The sequence below is a fragment of the Chinchilla lanigera genome, unplaced genomic scaffold (assembly GCF_000276665.1).
Source record: "Chinchilla lanigera isolate Chin_1 unplaced genomic scaffold, ChiLan1.0 scaffold00002, whole genome shotgun sequence".
Taxonomy (NCBI): Eukaryota; Metazoa; Chordata; class Mammalia; order Rodentia; family Chinchillidae; genus Chinchilla; species Chinchilla lanigera.
The window spans coordinates 24,495,088-24,519,038 of record NW_004955403.1 but is presented as its reverse complement, the minus strand read 5'-3'; the positions used below and the strand labels follow the sequence as shown (position 1 = coordinate 24,519,038).

The window sequence follows — 23,951 nt, the reverse complement described above, 5'->3', positions numbered from 1 at the left end:
ATCATGTAGAAACCTTTCTCAGAAGTATTTTAAGCATTTTTCTGTTTTAAGCAAGCTTCACAGCCTTACTGACAGTGCTGTATTATCTTCAGTACTTAACTGTCTCCAGACAGTACCTAACTGTCTCCATACTTGTCTCCAGATCCTGAATTTGCATCCACCAGGTGAGGTTTGGCCTGTTCTCCACCACAAAAGTGAAGAAGGGTGGTGATGTGGGGTTTGGGAAGAGGGCAGAGGGCAGAGGATGAGAGCTACCCTAAATCCTTTCATCACCAGGCCATGTAATTCCAGGCCAGCTTCTCGTAGCTTTCTTTCCAATTTACTTCAGAACAGGATGTCTGAATGACAGGATTCTGCTACGTCACAAAGAACTGAACTCTTCTACTTAGGACCTTCGGATTCCTCCTTCCACTAAGAAGTCGACATAAATACCTTCCAGAAAGGTGGTCCCCACAGAAGCAGTCAACTCTCCACAGGCGGCATTTCAGCTCCAACGAACCCACCAGTAACTGCTTCAGTGGGTATCTGTTCTGGGCGGAGAATTTTACGACCGCTGATTATATCTGCAGCCACATATGGAGAGATAGGCATTAAAAATAGCCCTTTGTCCTTTCATAAATTGAAGGAACCTTTTCAAATATTAACTGACCAATCTATTCACAACGCCCCAGAGGTGGTAGGTAGGCAACAGTTTTAGTACTATTCTGGGGCGCATGAGAGATTAAGGCAGTGACAAGGTCAGGTACACACCTTGAAATACCAAGCGAGTGTTGGGGACTGTTGCTCTTGTGGTCACATTGCTCACTCCAAAACACAAACCCTAAGTTTTGAAGGCAGGGCCTCCATCTAAGACCCAGGTCTTGGAAAGAGTAACAGACAAGGAACTAGCACTTAATGACTATTTCCTGTTATGGAAAATGTCTTACTCATGCACCTGGTGTGAGACATACACAGAAAACTTCAGCCATACACACACTCTGTGGAGAAGCAGAGGGAAAACAGAGGTGGGTAGAATCTGCTCACAGTGAGGTGGGTAAACAGTCTCCCTCCACAGTCACGCCAGACGTGGGCTCCATCTTCAATACCCCTGGCTCTTACTCCCTAAAGCGACCTAAGGAAAGGCATTTACACTTTGAGTCCCCATTTCCTCCACGTCTCCATGTGAAATGGAGATAAATCCCTATTTTGAGCACAACTGCGATGAGCAAAGAAGGTAACTTGGGTAAGACATTCAACATGGCACCAAGTATAGGGAGGGCATTCGGCAGAGGAAGTCATCTGTCACCTCACAGTGGGAGTCTCCAGGGTTTCCTGTGATCAGCAAGAGAATGGTTTGTCCCCAAGAAGAAATGATATTTTGTCAGTCCTGCCCCATAACCGTGCTCTAATCAGACAGAGACAAAGCCAGGAGTGATGCCCATTAAAAATTTAACTATATATCATATTCATTTATTATCAATCCACAGGATAATTTGATTGCTACATGAGCTCATAAAAGCTTTTCTCACCTTTACAAAATTAAAAAAAATGTGCCACAAGGATGTAATAACAACTGCTGATAAACAAGAAAAGGAATCTTAAAATTATAAATTTGCTGTAGAAAAGATAAAAAACAATTATATTTTATTTAGAATTTTACCTTGAATAAAATATTCCCTGTATAAAAAATAAAAAAGCTTGCTCTGGTTAGAATTAGAGTATTTTCGTCTTCAAATCTGGGAATTTGCATAATATTTCCATGATAGTTTTCTTTTGTACCGCGTGGCATTCAAGCATAGCAGATTAGACTTTTTTTTTTTCCCCAAGCAGTCTTAAAATGGGACATCTGTGGAAAAGTTCATTTTCTTCTTCTCCTCCTCCAGGGTGTAGAGCACAGCCTTTGAGGGAGGAAAAGGAGGAAAGAAGCTGGCCGGGACAGGGTAGGAGGCAGGGCAACAGGGAAAGAAGGGGCGCTGTATGTGCTGTGAGATAGAGCAAGATCACAAGAAGGCCTAAGTGCTTTAAGATAAGGTGCGGAAGCAGACTGCAACGTTGCTAGTACTGCCCTATGTACATATTCACAACAATAAAAAATTCCAGCTAGTTCACATTTTCTCGTCCATTCTGAGGCATCCACTCCACCATGCTGGCCTTGACCATAGGCAATGCAGCACCTCCACTGCCCATGTGGCTGTTGGTCCTTGAACTTGAGGGAGTAGCCCTGGGAGATCCAGCAGGCTCTAGAAATACCAAGGGGCTGGAGTCCTGAGTTTAAAAAAAAATGCTCCAGTACTGGAGTTGGACACAGCAATCATTGTTCTATTGTCAAGGCTTTTCCCCTTAATATTTGTCTAAAATAGGTGTCAGAGAGAAAATAAAATACAAACAGTAACACAAAGCCAAGAAATCCCAACAACCACTAGGGAGGGTCAAAGACTTAGCAGCTCTTGACTCGGGGCTGGGTGATATCTGATGTCTTCTTGATGACACTGGCCCGAGTCTCCCTGTCCGGCCGACTGCTGCTGGGCGTGGGGGTCACCGACGAAGGGAGAGAGAGGTCTGAAAGTGTGGGCCAGGAGCTGTAAGGCATCGTACAACTCTCCTCCTTGATGGTGACCTGGAGATCGGGCTTGTTGGAAGTGACAAAGGATGCCACGCTGGGCAGCAGGTAGGTGCTCCGTGTCCCCATGTTGCTGAGGTACTGTTTGCCTTCGATGTTTCTCTTCCGCCAGTGTGGTCTCCCCTTTCAAAGAAAACAGTAAAATACATATGTTCCTTCTCTCCCACAGAATAGCTTTTATGAAATGTGCTACTGCTCTCATGCGTGGGTGTCTGAAATGAATGTTTTAAGAACTGTAGAAGGAAGAAAAGCTCCACAACTCTGTATCAGTGAGCTGCAGCCTGTACCCAGCTAGTCATCCCCCCAAGCAGTGCTTCCTCTTTTGTCTTTTTTTAACCAATTCCTATTTGCCACCTCCCAGAAATATGGCCAAGATTATTCCATCAAGGCAGCAAAAGAAGGTGGCCACTTGTTTTAGAGAAGGGGAGAACCTATTTCCAGCTCCCCTATGTACCCCCAGCCAATCATTCCCTAGGTTTCAGGCCATGATGCACAGTTCACTAAGGTGACTTGGCTCCTCACTGTTAACCCTGTGAGATCTGCAAGTCCACCTTTGTTTTCCGCGCAAGGGGAGTGAGGAACTCAAGAGCACGCGGTGAATGTCCTCTGACTGCTTTCAAAGGGCTGCCGCTTGGAGAGTCAGTATGCTCAGCAAACAGCGGCCTCAAGGCAAAGGTGGCTTCACCCAAAAGAACTGAACTTCTGAGCCTAAAGATAGCAGCGTGGGTCCCTACAGTCTTCTCAGGGTTCCTGTACTCTACTGGTAAGTACTGAGCACAGTGAGAAATTGCTAGTTCAGACAACCATTAAGCTCTCTCCCCTGTTCCACTTCTGTCTCCCTCTCACCCCCTCTTCTCTGTCCGTCACCATTACAGTCACTTCCTACCATTGTGTGAGTCCACTGCACAAGAGGGAAGTTGGGAACCGGGACGCAGGCGGCCAGGCATTGAGACTGCACACACACAGCGGTCTCCAGACAGGATCACACTGAATGAACCAGGGTGTGTGCGGGTCATTTGCTTAGCTCCTTCTGATATCTACTGGTCACTGCTTTGGCCCAGGCGGGACTTTCTGTTTGTGCTGCTGAGCAGGATGTTTACAGTGGTAAGAACATCAGCACTTCCTGGCCTCCACTTCAATCTCCTCTTCCTGCCTGCGCTGCCTCTCCTCTGCGGGTAGCATTTGATTCCCTGTCCCCTCCTTCCGTGCCCAACACTTAACTTTGTAATTCAAAGTCCAAGCATACGGTATATTTTAGGGAATGAATATCTTACTATACTTGAAAGGAAATCCAAACGTAAAACTTATGGTCGGAAGCCAGGGCAGGTAGGTGGCAGCAGGAAGTGGACTTACCTCGGCACTCTCCTCATCACTGGGCACGCTATCGGTAGTTTCACTTTCTGTTCACAGAGAGAAAAACACATAGTTCCTGTCACTCACTCAAGCTGTTCTGAGGCCCAGGCAGCATTTCAAAAGATATATCAGCATTTATTTTTCAAAAGAGAAAGAGGTAACTAAACTCCTCATCTCCCTCCACTTGTAAGGTGGAAGACACGAGGTTTTTTTAATTCTCTCATTTCCTGCCCCCACCCCAAGAGGAAGTGAGCTTAGAGCTGAAGGGAAGCTGACTTTCCAAGGGCCAGGCTGTGTTTATGCAGTCGCCATCGCCCACCACGGGACACTGTCCCTGCAGTGTCCTTTCTGAGCTGCAGCCCCAGCCATCGAGCCCCACACCTGTCCTCTTCCAGCGCCTGTCAGTCATCACATGGACATCTTCCCAGACCGTTCCCATCTAACCAGATCCTCCTTTCACCTCTATCCTGTTAGGACTTTTGTCTTGGATTTCTGTTGTTTCATCATCGATCTGGATTACTGAGGGCAGACAGATTCCAGGGTGACACCCACACATTCACCTAGTGTTCACTTTCTTTAGGGCTTCACACTAGCTACATCCCAACTATATCCCCTTTCCTAAATTTTAATTTTTATTTTGAGATAAGCTTTTACTAAGTTGCTAAATTGCCCAGACTGGGTTCAAATTTGAAATCCTCCAGCTTCTGAGAGTGCTGAGATTACAGGTGTGCACCAGCACATCCAGCTTGGGATCCCTTCTTGAGTCTGGATAGAACCTGTGACTTGCTTTTAACCAGCAGAATATAACAAAGATGATAGGATACACATAGTACATGTTTATGATCGTGCCACATAAGACTGAACCTGTCTGATGAACAGATCCTCTTGCTAGCTGGCTCACAGGAATCTAAGGACTGTTTATGGGCAAAAGTCAGCAAGAAACTGAGGATCTTGATTCAACAACCTGTAAGAAACTAAATTCTGACAAAAATGACAGGTGCTTGCAACTGGACTTTTCTCCACTTGAGCTTCAGATTAAATCATAGCCCTAACCAACAAGGGACTGCAGGAATGCAAGACCGCTGTACAGGATGTAAGGAAGCCTGGACTTCTGGGCCATGGAAACTAAGGAAGAAGAAATGTTGTGTTAAGCCACTAAGTTTGTGGCTCCATTGTCATGTAGCAATAGTTAACTAATCAGTGACCATCCTGATTCCATCTGCCAGCTGTTAAGACACGGAGCAAGTTTCTTCACTGATTTCCAGTTTATTCATCTGAAAAAATGAGGGTGTTACTTATCCCTTCGAAAAGAGGATTATATGATGAGTAATTGCGAGGGTGTTTGGGGAAGGTCCACCCCAGGGCCTGGCACCCAGCACATACACAAATAATCGGCATTGTTCAACACTGGATTTGCATGACAGGCTGTGTTAACAGAATGAAATTCCATAGCTAGTGATTGTACATCACCTGCACATATAATACAAGTATTCAAAAAGTATTTCAGGATGCACAGGCATTAAGAAATGAATGCACTGAGTACAGAAATTCCAAAATCCATAGGCCCTTAAGGATCATTTGTCTGAGTCACTTATTCTGGAGCAAGGCTGAAAGAGGAACTGTAAGTGGACATTCGCGGAGCACTATGGGCCAGGCTGGGCCATAGTCCTGCAGGCAGCTCTTACTTAGCCCCCACAGAGAGGCCAAATTGGAAAGCAGTTACAACCATCACCCAATACGTAGAAAAGCCACTCTGTTCCACAGCCATCTACCTTCTTTTATCTTGTGCCTACCGAGGGACTGGCCTGCAGGCTCCCACCTTCATGGTGGCAGAACTGGGTAGGGTTAGAGCTCCACCCCAGATAGAAACCCCTTCTACCACCTGGAGTCCTAGTTACACACCAGACTCCCTATAAATTAAAGGCTAAAGAACAAATGGACAAACAGAAATTCCACAAGCAAACAGCAAGTGCGTGGACTCCACAGGTTCTACCCAGGAGTGCTCTGCATGCTACTCAGCCACTGTTCGGGGCTTCACACAAGCCTGGGATATTGCCAAGGGCTGACCACGGGCAGCTAAAGGACAGGCTACTGTACTCCTCAGACCAAGTGTGCTTCCCACAAGCACCACCAGCCAAGAGTCACGGATGCCCAGAGAAGGCCTCAGCCCCAGCCTCAGCCCCAGCCTCAGCCTCAGCTCGCAATGATCTCAGCTGCAAAAACAAACCGACAACATGAGGCACAAGAAATGTCTCCAGACAGAAACAGAAGAACAACAGGAAAGGAGACCTCCCTCCAAACACAACCCCCACACTGGCTCAGCCTTCGGAGGAGGTGGGACTGCCACTCCCAAGAAGAAAAATGAGGAACAGAGATGTTGAGAAACTTGCCAAAGTCGCAGACTGAGTCAGCACAGTAGAGAGAAAACAAAACTGCACTTCTGATTCCAGGGACCCACACCGAACGCAGGCACTCTGCTTCCCTGCTGGCTCTGCCTCCGATGAAACTTCAAGATCCTCTTTTCATTTTTATGCTTAGCTTTGTTTGTGTCCTGCAGCTAAGGTTTCTCTTCCTTCTACACATGCCAAGCCCTCTTCATTCCTGATGACACTTCTTCAATACCACGGTCTTCTGTTCCTTTCTGTTTCAAATAAAAACAAACAAACCAGGCCTGCTTTGGGGACTGAAGATTTGGGTAAATGCACCACTGACACCACAGTGCTGGGACCTCACCCAGTCCAACTTGCAGCTGCTGGAGGATTGGAAGTCAGATCTTACTGCTTGGTGAGACCTTGCAAAAAGATCATGAACGTGATCAGAATGTTAATTTCCTCCAACCACCCAGTGTTCAACTTCAGGGAAAAAGTTGTGGATAAGGAAAGATTCCCATTCTGAACTTATAGTTTTGGCTGGCACGAGTGGTGGGTGAGGAACATCATTTTTACATCAAGACCAACTCCTTCTGAAAAGTTACAAAGATTCTCCACGTTAGCAAACTGTTCGGAGTCCTCAAACAAAGCCTCAGGTTGAAGACGTGGCTGCCAGCCTGTGGCACTACTGGGGAAGGAGGTGGTAGAAACTTTAGGAAGTGGGGCCTGCGAGAAAGAAGTTAGACCACTGGGAGTGTTCCCTAGCAGGAGACTTCGGGACCCTGGTCCCTCCTCTCTCCCTTCTGCTTCCAAGCCAGCCACCATGAGGGCAGTAGCACTGTTCTGTTACACACTCTCTACCGTGATGTTCAGCCTTATCATGGCCCCTACGTGAGGGGCCAAGTGATCATGAACTGAAGCCGTGAGCCAAAATAAATGTTTTCCTTATTCCAAGCTGTTTATTTCAGATGTTTTGTCACAACAACAGAAAGGTGATTAATACACTGAGGTTTCTAGTTTAGGAAGAATCAGCTTTGCGTGCCTTCTGCCTAGGAGATGGAGATGTCTGTGGCTCCAGTCCAGGAATCCCAGCCCCTTCCGTCTAGACTAACAATGGTTTTCACGGCTGCTCCTCAATGGTGGACTCAGAGTGTCCCCGTTTCCCGTTCCCCTGGTTTTACTCCACCACTGCCATTTCCAGAGTGACTTCTTCTATGACAAATGAGTTCACTGCAGCTGCTGCTTTGAGATCAATGTTACCGCTGAAATACTGCCATGAGTATTTGTTTCATTTTCCCTTTTAATTAGTTTTTTTTTTAAAACTAACTTTGAATACAATAGAATAAAAAAAATGGAGCACTTCACAAGCACGGTCTGAGTGAGTGGAAAGTGTTGACACAGCAGTAACAAGTATCTGTGTAACTCATTTAACCTCTCTGGTCTGTTTCCAAAGGCGGCTGGGCTCAGAAGGAAGGGAGACATTTGCATCAGATGACCTCAAAGGTTCTTTGAGAGCAGCACCTCTGCTAGTCTCAGCTTTACAATGCACTGCAGCCGGGTTTTTAACCCCTCCCTGAGTATGTGTACTGTCAAACCTTCTCAGACTACTACGGGAAAGGAGATGATGCAGCTTATGGAAAGCATTTTTTGTGGTAAATATATCTACTACATTTACTGAAAGGCTTCTGTTCAACCAAATCAAACAAGGATTTCTTCCTATCAAAAATTCCTGAGTTACTTCACTAGATGACTCAGCCGAACAGTTCATCACAGAGTCCTCTTAGACTGGAAGCTAATGTATCTTTGTCCCACCCAACGACACGCAAGCCTGATATGGTTTGTATAATGACGCAAAGCCCTCACTGGTCAATAATATTTCCACTCGCTTTATTATAATTAGTTAATCCTTTGTAGTATGTTTCCTGAATCCTCAAGCCTAGTTTCCACCTCTTCTCCTTCCAAATGTTATTGTGACTGTCTCTTACTAAACCACCAACAACCTAATCAAATCACAGTACCACAGATCAGGCAACGGGCCACTTCAAGATGAACCTTCAAAAATAAAATGAGGGGGCTGGGGATTTAGCTCACGGCAAAAGCACCTGCCTAGCAAGTGCAAGGTCGTGAGTTCGGTTCCCGGTACCGGAGAAAAACCAAAAAAATAAAATAAAATAAAATAAAATGAGGGCTGAAGGTGTGGCTCGGTAGTAGAACACTTGCCCATCAGACCCTGGGTGAGACCCTCAGAACTACAAAAATAAATAAGTACAAAAAATAAACTGACTATCCTCTGGAGCTTTCTATAGATAGGACTTTGGAACATTTTTCCCCAGTATAACAATTTTATAAATCAAATTAAGATTATATATTGTCTTAAAAAGTACTCTGCACATGTATTTTCACTCCAAGAAACTCTTTCTCACCGGGATATTTAATCACAGAGGAGAAGACAGAATTGCAAAACTTCATGTGCCTCTATAATACTACTGGGATTAAATTTCAATGATCAGTAGGGAGAAAAAAATACTAGACAACAGTCTCCAAATAAAAGCTTCTTAAACAGGTGAATAAAGGTGGTTAGAGGCGGCTGAACTTTGGTTTGAATGGCCTGCACAAAGGAAGTCTGTTAGGAAGAATAGGCAAACAGCCTATTCTATTGGGAAACCAAATAAGAAAGGTGAGCACAGAAAGCTGTCCTTCCCAGCAGAACACTATAGATTCCTGAGCAAAAGACCACCTAGCCATGGTCAGTAACATCAAATTTTCTTCTGTGTAAGTTCTACAAAAGTAGCAGTGATGGAACATCTTGACTCTATCCTATAAGAGGCTCTAAAAGATTCTGGAGAATTCAGACAATGAAATCAATGGTAAGAACCAAAGGCCAGGCTCTAACAAAGCCTCCTGCTGCCCGCCTTCCTGGCACTTAATCTCTCTTGAGAAATCTATGCAAATATCCTGAAAAAGGTAATGAAATTTTCATTTCTCTCTGCATGGATCAGCTGTTCTCAGGATTCTTCTGCTAAAGCAAAAGCCACTGCTGATGAACAGCAAGAGGAGGTCTTTCAGAATTTTCAAGAAGACTTCAAAAAAGTCTTAACAGATAAACACATTAGGCTGTTCTAAAGCTCCACCTCAACCCCCAAACACACAAGTACCCTGAGTGTAATAATGCGAGCACCAACATGGCATAGAAGAAATGGTGTGAATTTTTAAACCATAGCTACGTAAGTACAAGTCAAATGGCACGGCACTTCCTATTTCTATGATTGCTACTGCAAAGTTAGGGCATAAACATTCTGCTCCACCTCCTTCAGCGGGTGCCTGTGAAAACTCAAGTGAGACCGTGGTGTGTTGATGAGTCCAGGGCACCACTGCATGCAGGGGTTAAGAACAGGCCTTGGCCACAGCTACACATAGATTCTATCTGTTCTGCCAGTTTTTCAGCCCTGGACAGCTTTTAAAAAGAGTATAAGGATGGTACCCTGGCTGGGAAGGTTATTCTCTTGATAAATAAGCAAGTTAACCAATACCAAGCATTTAGCATAATTCTCAGAGCATAATAAACTGAATCCACATGTAATAAATAATATAGTCATTGGAAACTGGTTAACACCCAGAAAAGACTGGTACCTATAAGAGTTCAAAATATGTTTGATGAATGAACAACTGATGACAAACTTGTCCTGATTGACAGGTTGTAAATTTCCTGGAGCCATGGTGTTTTCTCTCAGTCCTGTTATGCTCCTAACATAAAAGGAAGTTAGGGTGCAGGGTCAGTGAAATCAGACCTATCTAGAGTAGCCAGATTCATGGAGACAGAAAGCAGACTGATGGGTGCCATGGCTGGGGCAGACAAGGAAAATGGGGAGCTCCTGTTTATGGGCACAGAGCTCCAGTTTTGCAAGACGAAAGGAGTTCTGGGGCTGATGGTAGTGAGGACAGCTGAACAACACAGATGCACTTACTGCCCTGAACTTGCATTTAAAAGTGGCCAATTTTATGTTATATGTATTTTACCACAAAAAAAAATACAAATTTAAAAAAGAGTTGGCACTCAAGAACTATGAGTTAACCTGGTGGCCGGCAATGTACAAACAACCACTCATTCGAACCCACTCTAACTGTCATGCCCATTCAGTGCCAGTTACTGGCGGCCCCTAACTGGAGGAAATGCTGTTTGGCCACACGTTAGAATGCTGGGAAGGCCCGCTGAGCCATTTACTAGAGCTCATTGTGCTTCCCAGGAGAGGGGCTCTACTTTTTATTTTTAATATTTCCAAGCAATAACAGAGTCAGAATTTACATTTCCTAGTTATGACTGAGTGGTAATGACTAGGAAGAGAGTGTGAGAGGACGTAATGCCGGTGGGAAAAGGAGCCAGCATCTTCCGAATCTGCTTCCAATCCTGTGACCCTGTCTGGACCAATTCCTGCAATTATGGGGCCAACTCCACTGGGAATTAGACAGGCGCTCAGTTGCCTGGCCCAGTTCAAAGTTGTACTAAATAGAAAGCAAGAAACTGCGTGGGAGTGACAAGTAAATCTAGTAGAACGGAATGGACTTAGTGATGACACTAAGGGTTGAAAGCTGAGTTCAAATCTTGGCCCACACACCGGCTGTGGGATCCAGAGCAAGTCCTTTCACTCTCTGAAATGAAGGGATTAACTAGAAGAGATGATTTCCAAGATTCTATCCAACCCGACAAATTTGAGATTCCACTAACACATTCTGCCACTTTTATATGAACAGATTATACCCTGATGAACCACTTTTCCCAAGAAATCTTATTTGTTCATTATGAATGAACATGTTATGGGCAATCAAGTAAAATAATGCTGTGGCCGTGCATTCTAACTGAGAGCAAAAGTGCTCATGAAGATGTTGGTCACAGAAAAGAAAAGTAAGAGTAACACTAGCAAGAGTAGTTCCCGGGAGAGAAGACAGATTCTTTGTTGTGTAGTGACACGGGATGACACTAGACTGAGGGATGGCCCTGGTCCGTTCCCCACTCAGTCCCCACGGTCCCCTCCTGCCCACTTACCTGCGTAGGAAGACACAGGGGAAATCTGCAGGGGGTAGAGCTCACTCAGGCTGACCGGCTGCTCGTCGCTCTCAGTGGTCACCTCCACAACTTGGCAAATGTCTGGCGGATTAGTGACGATCTCCTGATCCTCAATGTTGCTGTCCAGGTGGGACTGTCCTACAACTTCAAAGAAACGGAAGCCGTCATGCAACGCAGTCTTCCGACTTCACAGTTTCCAGGACATACTTTCAAGAAAGAAAATCTCCAACACAGACAGATCACCAGCCAGGAATAAAGTTCCTGGCTGCCACAGGTCGCCTGCCAGGAAGGTGGAAAACAAACCTGAGTTCTGAGTGAATGTCTCTAGAAAAACAGCTTTCAGTGCCTGGGCTCCGAGGTCTCTCCCTAGGATGCCTGCAGTCACATGTCCTGGTGGCAGTGTTCTACCCAGTGCAGCAGAGTCCCAAACTGAACCCAGTGACAGCCGAGGTTACAGGCTGCATCCAGAACTAGCCCCAGGCCTGACAGGACAGTGCTTTGAATCTGACCTATTTCTGTTCGCTCCTTCTGCTCTAAAAGAAGGTGCTGTGCTCATTTTCTGGATTCTGTGGTCTAGAGAGACATCACTGAACCTTAGCGAGGAGGAAAAGCCACAGAAACCCACTCCACTGTGCTATTTTCAGCAGTGGGGCGTCGCCTTCACACTCCCAATCTTCTTCCTGCTCAGAATATGACTGTGGCCAAAATATCAGAACGACGATATAATCAGGCTTCCAATTCTAACAAACGTTAAAAGCATTAACTCCCCAGAATGCAGATAAGATGAATTTCCAGTAATTCTGGCTCTGAATCAGCTTAATGATTTTTAATTAATCTTTTGATTTGGAGACAATTATTAACTCACATACAGTTACAAGAAATAATAGATTCTGAGTGCCCCTTTAGTCAGTTTCCTCCAATGATAACATCATACAGCCAGGCGTGGTGGTGAATGACTGTAATCCCAGCACTTGGGAAGCTGAGGCAGCAGGATCGCCTTGAGTTCAAGGCCAGCATGCATTACATAGTGAGACTCTGTCTCAAAAACAAAGCAAACAAACAAACAAAAAAAACATACAAAACTACAGTCTAATATCACAACCAGAATATTGATGTTGATAAAAATCTCTCATCTTGTTCAGACTGCCTGTTTTACTGGCACTTTTTTATGCCTGTAGGTGTACACGTGAACTTAGTTCTACCCAATTTTGTCACGTAAGTAGTTTCATCTACCTACCTCCACAGTCAAAATACAGAAGAGTTCCACCACCAGGAGTACCTCTCCTGTTGCCCTTTGGTAACTACATTCAACTTCCTTAGTACCTCCCCCTCTACCTCCTTGTCCCTAATCCCTGCCAACCAAAAATCTGTTCCCTGTGTCTATAATTTTTGTCATTTCCAGGATGCTACATACATGGACTAATACAGTAACTCATTGGTTTTTTGTACCCCAGATAATTCCCTGGAGAGTTGTTCAAGTTGTTGAGTGCATCAAGAGTTAGTTCTTTTTTATTGCTGAGTGATATTCCATGGTATGGGTATAAAACATCTGTTGAACTATTCACCCACTGGAAGACTTATGGATTGATAGCAGCCTTTGGCTACTACAAAGAAGGCTGCTATGAAAGTCTGTGCTTTACTGAACATAAGCTTCCATTTCTCTAGGACAGATGATACTCAAAGAGTGCAACAGCTGACTCATATGGAAATTGCATGTTTAGTTTTATAAGAAACTGTCAAACTGTTCTCCAGTGGCTTCATCATTTCATATTCTCACCAGCAAAGTCTGAGTTATCTATTTTCTCTGTCTCTACAAGTATTTGGTACTGTCACTGTTTTTGTTTTTTTTAAGCCATTCTTATAGGTAAGCAATGATAGTCCATTGTGTTTTGAATCTGCCCTGTTCTAATTTTAAACAGAACCGACTTCACACTGCTGCTGGCAGCTGAGTGCATGAAATGTCCCTGAAAACTGGCTCCAATGAATAAAGAAGATAACACGATGTCTTATTATTTACAGAGGAACTTGGGTACAGGGTGGCAGACTGACTTGTCCAAATTCACACAGCTTGGATGCTGCGCAGAGCTCTGCGTTCTGTTTCTGTTCTTCTTTCCTTCTGCAACCGGAGGATGCTCAGGTGAGATAGCAGGGACCGTTTTCCAGGCTGGGGGAGAGGTCAGTGGTCGTGGATGCGCCTTGTTCTCAAAGTGTCTTATTGGCTGAAGTATTTTTGTTTGTGAGGAAGTTCTGTTGCAAATGCTTGAGGTGGAGGGGTGAAACTGATACTTGATTTCTACACAGGGAAGGTCTCAGAGGGTGGTAGGAATCCAGCCGTTCATTTATAAAGAAAAGAAGGGACAGAAGAGGCTGGAAAAAAGGACTGGGAAGTGATAGCAGAGCCTCCAAAGCCACAGCACACAGAACAGAAAGGAAATTGGAGGCTGTGTAGGTTTCCTGGCGGGGATATAATTACAGAAAAGGAAGGCAGACTACATATGGCAGGTGAACTCTCAAAATCTTATTTCATCCCTTGGACTATCTTATTTGAGTGCAAGGGCATCAGTTACACAGTTCACTGGACTTGGACTGAGTGCTGATATTTATCTCTCTTAGGTTTCTTCAGCTTTTTCTCCCCAGTAAATAACATAGCAGGAATACAAAATAAAGTCCTATGCTACCCCGTGCGTGCATGCGTGTGTGCGTGTTTGGAGGGAGGGAGGGACAGAAAATAATACCTGCACATTTAGGCAGTTAGGATCTCATACACATTTCACTTAAACCAAAGCTACTTTAATATGCAGTACTCCAAAATGCCTTTCTTCTTTGCACCGCCCCCTACAGAGACAAGAAGCTCAGTCACGACTACGAACAACGGCAGCAGCTCAAGTATCTTCTCAATCCTGTCCTGTTGTTCCCACCAATGATTCTTTCCCTAAGTGGTTTTTCCCTCAATGCCCAACTTGTTATTCAACTAAGAAAGCTTTGCAGAGCACCTGCTTGACACAGGCATGGTTATCCAGCAAATACTAAGAAGGGCTGGGAAAGATCGTGGAGACCTGAGTAAGTTTGTAAGAAGTCTAGCGAGTGACAGGCCAGTAAGTAATCATCTAGAGAGTAAGTTTAAGGCAATGACTAGGTGAAAAGAAGGAAAGATACAGAAGGGGAGAGATAAAAGGCATGAAAGGTGAGAAATCCAAGGCTTCTATGAGGCAGCCCCATTAGAGTGGGGGCTGGACAATGGGCAACACTCTGAATAGCCCCAGCTTCTGGAGCCCTTCCTGACCCTTCCAGCACAGACTGACCTCTTTCCGGGGAGCGCCTCTCACTCCCTGTCCTTGGAGCTCAGCCCAAACTACAATGGGAAACAATCCTGTGGCATTTCCTGGCTTTCTGCCTCAGAAAGCAACCTTGTTGCTAGTTAACTCTACATATCCTTATTTATCACTTTATTTGTATATATCGTATCTTGTCAAAGGAATGGCCACTTCTCTAAATCTGAACATTGAGAGTACTTTAGAAGCTTTCCAACTTTCAAGTCAAGCCTACAAGAGAAGCAGAGAGATCCCATCATCTGAGATGTGTTCTGGATGTGCTTCCACACCATGACCGATCTCTCTCTCTCTGTGTAACTCTCTGGTGCTAGACGGTAACCTGACTGATAAATAACAACAACAAAACCAAACTTTCTTTCCTCCTTTCTTCCTTTCTTTCTTTCTTTCTTAGCACATACCTTTGTCTCCCCCTAACACCCCTCCCCCCAAAAAACCTCCCAACCCTACCAGGAAGGCACAACTATGGTCCCCAATTCAAGTTTGGACAGCCAGTAAGTGGCTGAATCAGGATTCAAGGTCAGCTTTACTTGACCCCAATTTCAAATCTTTAGTGACATAGTCTCCATAACAGAAGAGTTAATGAAATCCAAATTGAGCTACCCTCGGATTTCTAAGCCCCTCTTGGGATAAAACCTTTCAGATTTCACCTTAATAAAACTTTGGGCTCAAAACCAATGGTGAAATTTCTTTTCAATAGTTCTCTACTGGGTGCCAGGGAAATTTTCAAGTGGTTAGCTGAGTTAGGAATTCACCCAGCTCCTCAAGCTTAGTAAGGTCAGCACATCATGAAAGTCACCTACAAGAATGTAACTTTATCTGAAGCTAGTTGTTGAGAATTGAAATATTATTCATGGCTGGTTACTGATGGACCAGTTTGATTGCTTCAAAGGTCATTCCTATTTTATTAACACTGTTGACTCTGTGTAGGGTTCTAACTGAGAAGGCAGGTTGCTCCCATGCTCAGAGAAAGTGTTTCGAAGCAGAGACTAGTAGATACAGAAAAGTCTTGGCAGTGCCTTGGGCTGTCACATTACAGCTGAAAAGCTGAACCCTACAGGCCAGGTGGCTGCAAGGTCAAAAGGTAAACTTACTAGCAGGGCATAAAAAATCAGACCACTAGCTTCAAACCAGAGGGAGAAATTTCTCCTTAGTTATGGAGACTGTTAATACCAGTCCTGATAACACAGCACAGGCAGAGGCTGCTTTTCCTACTCACATATATTTTAATATGATTTTGATAATATAATCATAATTGTATTATTTTACCACTAAACAAAGAACAATTTAGCCGTATATTTCCTTGGATACTCACAACTCTGTGAGATGGGAAGGATCAGTTTATTATTTCCATTTTATATATAATTCATACGTAAAATGCATACATAATTATAAATAGGAAATTATGTCTGCATATATAATTTAACATATTTCCATTTTATAAATAATATATGCATTACTTCCAATTTATACATAAATAAGTCTCAGAAAGATCAGGGAAGTTTGCCTCAGATCATGGGAAACAAAAAACTTCAGAAATAGGTCCAGAATCCAAGTTCTTTAACTTCTAATCTAGTGCTCTTGTCTTTGTAAGAACAGCCGTGATTTGTATTTTATAAAACACAGTCAGGGGCTGGGGATTTAGCTCAGCGGCAAAAGCGCCTGCCTGGCAAGCGCAAGGTCGTGAGTTCGGTTCCCGGTACCGGAGAAAAACCAAAAAAAAAAAAAAAAAAAAAAACCACAGTCACTCTTGCTTTGTGTAGTAGTGAGTGATACGGCCATGGTGGGGTCAGTCAGCTCAGCGACAGGGAAGGGTCCATTCTTGCATGGGCCCCTGCAGCACTCCCCACCTCCACATGTAGCGGGGGCAGGAGGAAGGAAGAGGGGCTGGTGCAGTGGGTACTTTTCCCCCCTTAGAAAACAGAATCATGTGTTGCACAGAATGGAACCAACAGTGCATCATAGTAAAAATTCAGTAGAAATAATCAGTTTCTTAGGGTCAGCAATCTGGGAGCAGAAATCTGGGTAAGACATCATCGTTCTCACTTTTCAGTAGAACTGCTGGAGCTTTGGTGGATGCTCCACTTTCTTGACAATTGCCCACCTACAGGTCAGATTTTTCAGAATAAGTGAAGTTTAAAAAGTGGTATATAGCTGGGTGTGGTGACAGGCACCTGTAGTCACAGAACTTAGGAGGCTGAGGCAGGAGGACCACTATGAGTTTGAGGCCAGCCTGGACTACACAGCAAGTTCAAGGCCAGCCTGGACTACACAGTGAAACCCTATTTCAACACACACACACACACACACACACACACACACAAACACACACACCCCTGGTGGACAGGGACCAGGTGACACCAGAAAGGAGGGGGACTCCGTTGTTTGCCTAGGGGACCACGATGACACGGTAATGCTAGCATGTTAAAGTGACTCTGTGAAAACGAAAGCAGAGCTCAGGTAGAAATAGAAACAGTGTCAAAACGAGAAGGAGATGGATGAAAAGATTGAAAAAAGAACAGCCAAGCTCCAGAGTCCGCGGCTCCTGGTCAGCACGTGAGCACTGCCCAACTGAAAAACCATGTCTTCCAAGACCCAATGTACCCAAGACAAAGAAAGTACACCATGACTTCTGCATCTGAGGATATCGGGGTATCTCGGCTCACACATCACATAGTTTTATACTGCTGGGACTTTTCCAGGGGAGCCCATACAATTGCATGCCTTGTCTCTGGCCCCTACCACTAACGGGGAGTAACCTGGCCCTTCCAGGAGTCCCAAAGCACAGTTGCCATCGCAGTGAAGTGAGATGGACAATCCCCTTCCACAGAGTGCCCTCCCTGTGAAGATCCTCCTGAAGCTACTTTCTACTTTGTCCATGCAATTTCACTTTTTAATTATCAGGAAAATGCAAAACACCAGGGGACAGTGGGAATGAGAAGGGATACCTCGGCAGCCTGGTATCATCATCCTTCAAACTACACAAATTCTGGTGGCAGAGGCTGCCATCCTTGAATTCTGTGAGACCTCATGGGTTCCCTAACCCTCTAAGCTGTGAATTTGTTCTCTCATGCTTTCAGTCTTCTCTGCTGATATTGGGGTTTCCAGGCTGGGCTAACAAAGCTACTTGAATTTTGCTTTAGAAAAAGTCAAGTTAGAGGCAACTGCCAGAAAAGAATGACCTCTACAGTGTACCTTGAGCAGCCAAAAATAAGACAAAATCCAAAATGCCTCACTTCCCACTGGCAATGTGTCTAGTCACTTCGGCCAGCTGTGTGTACTTCGGTGATGAACAGTCTCCACAGTTTCCAAGCAATCTTTGCTCTATTGCAGGGTGGGGTTACCTTTTATCAAGAAACACAATGGTTCTATAAAGTGCTGCCTGGCCAGTCAGACAGAAGGCCCACACCTGCAACCTTCTTCCACTGGCCTGAGGTCATTTCCACAGAGCTCAGGAAGAGTGCCCTTACCCGGGTAAAGGGTCAGCGAGGACTCAGAACAATTCAACACGTGGCTGGCTTCTTGTGAAGCCACCACACACACAACAAAAACTCAGGGCTAAAGAAAAGTAAAAATAACAGTAAAGAGGTTTTTTTTCCCCTCCCTCCTCTTAAAGGGAAGGCAGAGATAGGTCATTGGGATGCTAAACTGGGTACTTCGGCATACAGAGGCTCAGGAACCTTAGAAGACAGCACGCCTTAGGGGTGCACAGCTGGCTGAGTCTGAAAGTACATCCAGCTGTTAATGGAGAAGGCAGCAAGGACAGGACACAGCCCTCTGATGTGAGTGTGTGTGTGGTTGTGTGCTCCTGCTGTGGCAAGAATAAAAGCAAAAACATTACAGCAATCAAACAAGAGTTCATTTGTCAGGGCAACAGTACATTTCACATTTTCCACACACTGTTATTTGCTTAGGAAAACAGCCACCCCTGTCCAGAATGCAAATCTACCTGTGGCTAGCCTCAGCTGAATTCGGGTATTGATTTCTAGACCATTTCCCTAGCTAAAAATCCTCCAGACAACATTTAAAAAAAACTATCCTGTTACGTACACAGTTTGGCTCCTAATTTTGATCTTATAAACATGCTCACTGAAGTAGGATGCAATCACCTCACGGCTTTCACACTGGGACTCAAGCACAAAGCTGAAAGGAAATGTCTTAGAAACAAAGTGAAGGCAAGAAAAGGTGTCAGTTTTAAATAAACCATTATGCAAGATAAAGGGAGACAGAGACAGAGTATCTCAAATGCCACAGTGGCCTTGGGATCTGAATCCCATGTTTATCCACAAATCACGTGGACTAAGATGGCTAGTTAATAATCAGGCAGGAGGCCTTGGGTAAAGGCTCTGTGTAGGGTTCAAAGTTGGAGACAGAACAATCGTGACCAATAACTGAACATTACCCTGCTCCTTATAATACTCCATGGATGTACTTCACATGCATACATTCATAAGGCCTCCAATCAATGCAAAGTTATATTCAAGCTCATTTTGCTTATAGTCATTATGAATTTATTATTAGGACCAGAAAAAGAATTTTATCCAATAGGCTTTTTTTTTTTTGTCTTTTTGAGACAGGGTCTCGCTATGCAGTTCAGGCTGGCCTTTAGCTCACATTGTAGCCCAGGCTGGTCTCAAACTCACAATGATCCCCCTGCCTCAGTCTCCCAAGTGATGGGATTACTGGCATGCACTACCACACCTGGTTTATCCAATAGGTTATTATCTGACCAAATCTGACCACTTTGTCTGAGAGTATTGACTCACTAAACACATACCAGCCTCAAGTAGCATCAATCTATATAAAAGGGGGAAAAAAAAAAACCTAACATAAAGGTAAATTTTCTAAACATTGTTTAACCCTCAAAATGTGAGCTGAAGGCTCAACCAAAATGATTAGAAGGGGGAGACAGGATAGAACTGGAGGACATTATGCTAAGTGAGATAAGCCAGGTGCACAAAGAGAACTACTGCTTTACCTCACCCATACGTGAATCTAAAGGAGCTACTTCACAGAAACAGAGAACACAGGTGGTTCTGGAGGCGGGCACCAGGGAGGAGGGCTGGGGAGAAGGAAGATGTTTGATCAGAAGGGCTCGGAGGCACACGTACACTGAAGTATGCTTTAGTGATCTGTTGTATATTTAATGATCTTTTGTTAACAGTTACGTATATTTCAAAACTGCTAAAAGGTAAATTTTCTAAACATTGTTTAACCCTCAAAAAATAAGGTGGTGACGTGACAGAGGTGTGGAGTGTCTTCAATGAATCCTTCAACAGTGAATACTTAGATCAAAACATGACACTGAATCCCATACACAACAATTCTCATCTATCAATTAAAAGTACACAAATAAATAACACTGAAATGGATAAGGAAGACCCCACTACAGCTCTCACTTTGGGTTGGCATATCGTCTGAGGCCGACTTCGCAGCATACATGAAGAGGTACTCCAAAAACAAACCAACCCACTCAGAATAAGCTGAGTCGGAAGAAAACGTGCTGGAGTTTGACAAACAGCTTCCTTTTTTGAAAGGGCTAACATGGGACATCCATGCACTTTCTAGGGACTGCCTGCTGAGGAAGGTAAGGCAAGGAAGAAACTGCAAGGTGATGATCTCACCACAGAGGTGGTGAGAAGAAGCAGGGGCCAAGCCGAGAAGGGACTCTGGAAGGAAGACAGCTGGCTATAGGTCAGGCAAGTCACCTCCCTCAGAGGGACTCAGTTTTCAGCTTCCTCCCTGGGAACTGAGAAGAATGCTTGGTCTCTGAGAGATCCCATCTCAAAATTTACTGGGTGATGGAAATGTCTGTGGGGAAAACGAGGCTAAATCTGCCTTGCTGGTTCATCCCTCATACACACGCATTCCCCCAAAGATCTCAGTGTGCAGAATGGCCCTGATGTGTGATTGTACTTCCACAACTCCAAAACCAAGGGCAAGGGAGGGATATGGATGTCTATACTTGCCGTGCCTCCTGATTGTGCTCAAGTGAGATCCTAGAAATAAAAGCAACCAGCTAGGATGCTTACTTTTATAGCACTTTGATCTCTCTGGTTCTTATTAACATCAGAAGCCTTGACTGGAGCAGTTTTATGAACCAAAGGTACCCAAGGATCACAAAGCCTCAGCTCTGGATTCTGGCTTCAAAGCTGAGCGAAGTTCACTTCTAGGTCTCTGTCTTATAAAGGGTCACCACCATCTATTCACCGTTGCATCCCAGTGGGAGTCTACTAAGGTGCACTTCGTGGCTCTCACCCCTTGCCTAAAGCCCACCAAGGGTGGTGTTTGCATCGGGTATATGTGAATATCCAGGTACTTCACCGTCCATGTTATGCTTTGATTAACTCTTTTAACAACACACCCTTCAGTAATTTGAGATCAAACCCAACCTCCTTCCCAGGACCTACAAAGTCTCTGTGACGCCGCTGACTACTTCTGAGGGAGACCTCTTGTGACACCCTCATGCGTCTCACCTGGCTTGCTATGCTATGCCACACTGACCTCCTTTCTGTTCTCCACGTGCTCCCACCCGGGGTCCCACGGGATTGTGTCTGCCCCTTACACCACCTGCAGTTCCCCCAACAGCCCATTTTCATTAACCCCGAGAACTCCCAGTCTAAATCTGTTGCCAGGTTATTCTCCCTCACTGCTCTATTCTTTTCTTCACTGTACCTACCTCAAATGGGAATGCGGTGGGTATTGTGGGTTTGTTTCCAGTCTGCATCTCTCCATGAAAATAGGAATTGGGCCTGTGTTGTTCCTCTCTATACTTCCTGTTCACAGCACTGAGTGCTGTGTGCACAGTGCTCAAAAATATCTGTTGAATCAGACTGTGCCCTTTGTCAGCAAGATTCTGTGCCTCAGCTTCTCAGCCTATAAAGTGAGCGCCACGTCTGTATCGGGGTGCACAGAACCGTTGCTGAAAGGGCTAAGAAGGACATTTTTTCCTCGGGTTGGTTCCCAAATTAAATGAATTACTCATTTGTTCATGACTACATAGTGAAAGATGAGCTAACCATGAGCCCCTAGGGGAGAAAAACCTTTCTCCTGAAAGTCACTCTAGTCTTCAGACTGACACGTCTAAGTTCCTTTACATGATCTGCAAAGGCCTTTATTTTTCAGTCCTGAAATCTAGGGACTGGAACTGGGATTCTAAAATGGCTCCAAGACTTCCTCCTACTATTTTATTTCATGATCTCTGTTTTCCAAATTTTAGACCTTGGAGGGCTGCTTGTGTATATGAAAAATAAGATGTCAAAACAGTTTACCTATGATGTTCACCGTACTATCCACTTCATTTTTTATAGCTGAAGTCAGGACCGCATACTCAGGAGAAAGATCACTTACTCCATTACTAAGCCCCAAAGATGACTCAACTGGTTCTTGCTAGGAAGAAGAAAAGAAAAAAGAATTGAGAACACTTTCTTCCCCCTCGTTTTTCTTAGCTTAAACTCTACCTTTTGTCTAATTTCTGTAACAGCAGGATGATCTGTGTTCCTTTTACAAATGCATCCTCTACCTCTTGCTATTAGCAGGGAGTTAAAGCAGCTCATTTCTGCAGAGTGTGCTGCTGGATGTTTGGTTTCTTTCATTTTCCTTCAAGGAAAAGGTACCAGCCCATCTCACTTGCCTTTAGGAAATGCTTACAGCTGCAAACAATAGCTCTGCAAACAAAGTCGCAGAACTATCCTTGTAAAACACTGCACTCCATAGATTCTAGGTGTTCCTTCCTTCTCTGAGGGAGAGCTTGGAAAGGTCAACTCCTGGCCTCCTCTCTAACGCAGGAGTCAGGCCTCTACTCTGCCATTACTTCTTAGAAAAACTCTACCTCAACAACTGGACCAAGAACAAGAACCTAGTAGAAGCTGTGGATGGAGTCTCTTCACATTTGGTTTGTCATGGGCTTGAACCCCTTCAGCATCCTGCACTAGTTAGCTGGCTGGTAACATAGGCCATACTAGCTCTCTCTGGCCCAAGTTCAGGTGCTCAACCCCAGACCCATGGCTTCACATCAATGTCCTTTAAGTGCCCAAATATCCTACCCAGCCCAAGAGGCTACCCTTTTCCACTCCTGAAGTGAGAATAAATTCTTTCCTCTTCACAGTTCTGAATATCTGTTTCATTCAGCTGCACTTCAACTTTCCACTCCCAGGGTACTGGCCAGCCCCTAGAAAACCAGTCCTAGGCACATATTCAGTTTCAACATTTTGAGGACAGCATTTTCTCAAGGTAAGACTGCATGTGCTTCAAGGATAGCAATAAGCCAGACAAAAGTCACGCAGAACAATTCCTGAAGAATCCAAAACAAAGAAGAGGGTGGAGGGGCAGAAGGAGCATAGGACTGGGAGCTGAGGATCATGGCAGTAGAGAAGACCGTGCTTTGAAAAGTCAAGAGTGGCAAGCAATCTAAGGCATGGTAAGTATGCTTACCTATTTATATACTACTTGAAATCCATGGTAAGCCCCCAAATCTTACAGAAGTTTCCTTACACAGGTAAGGAAAGGAAATACTCTCCCCCTTCATGATGCCTTCCAGAAGGCAAACTTCCACCATGACAACTGTGGCTTCAGAATCATTACTTCACTGTTCAGCTCAGTTAAAAAATAAAGAAATCGCACACTGTGTGGTATACCAGATGTACCAAAGGTTAAACATTAGGAAAGGCCCAGAACAGCCCCACTGGTCCAGAGCTTTCTCTTGTTTCCTCCAACACCTTGTACATTTCTTTCCTTTCTAAGTGCTGCATGAAAAATCTGACCTTCCTAGGAAAACACTCACTTGCCTATGACCTGAGTTGTGAGTTTTTCTCTTCCTATAGCTAAACTTCAGAATAAATGTTGGCCTTTCTGACTTTACTTCAGCACCTGCATCCTTGTAAGTACCCACAGTTTCTCTTCTGTTCCACTTGCAGAACCAATCTCCTAAAAAGGTGCTGAGAACATGGGCTCTGGAACCAGCCAGACCAGGGAACAAAGCCTGGCTCCTCCACTTCTGACCAGGTACGGGACTTTATTTACCCTCTTTAAGCTTCTCTTAGGGTACTGCAGAGAGTTATAAACTGAGGGTAATAACAAGATCCATGTCACAGGGATGTTGTCTTTACAGATTAAATGAGACAAATGTGTACACAGCACTTATTATTAAGTAGATGTTCCCATTTATCAATACAAGTCAAGGTCATCAGTACAAGTCTGTTCTCCCCAACCCAGTGGCCTTTTCTCAAGCCCCTTTCCCT

The 23,951-nt window shown here is 44.5% G+C and overlaps 1 protein-coding gene across 5 annotated transcripts in view; it reads right to left on the bottom strand.

Annotated features, from left to right (window-relative positions):
* Nucleotides 1-1,420: 1,420 nt before the first annotated feature.
* Irf2 (interferon regulatory factor 2) overlaps nucleotides 1,421-23,951 on the bottom strand; it is an 84,285-nt gene continuing 61,754 nt past the window's right edge. For all 5 annotated transcript variants that reach the window (XM_005373489.2, XM_005373488.2, XM_005373494.2 and 2 more), the window contains exons 6-9: nucleotides 21,984-22,101; nucleotides 11,363-11,527; nucleotides 3,953-3,999; nucleotides 1,421-2,722 (exon numbers count right to left, since the gene is read on the bottom strand). In XM_005373489.2, the coding sequence (XP_005373546.1) occupies nucleotides 2,417-2,722; nucleotides 3,953-3,999; nucleotides 11,363-11,527; nucleotides 21,984-22,101 (636 nt within the window). In that variant the 3' untranslated portion in view covers nucleotides 1,421-2,416. The remainder of the gene's footprint in view (nucleotides 2,723-3,952; nucleotides 4,000-11,362; nucleotides 11,528-21,983; nucleotides 22,102-23,951) is intronic.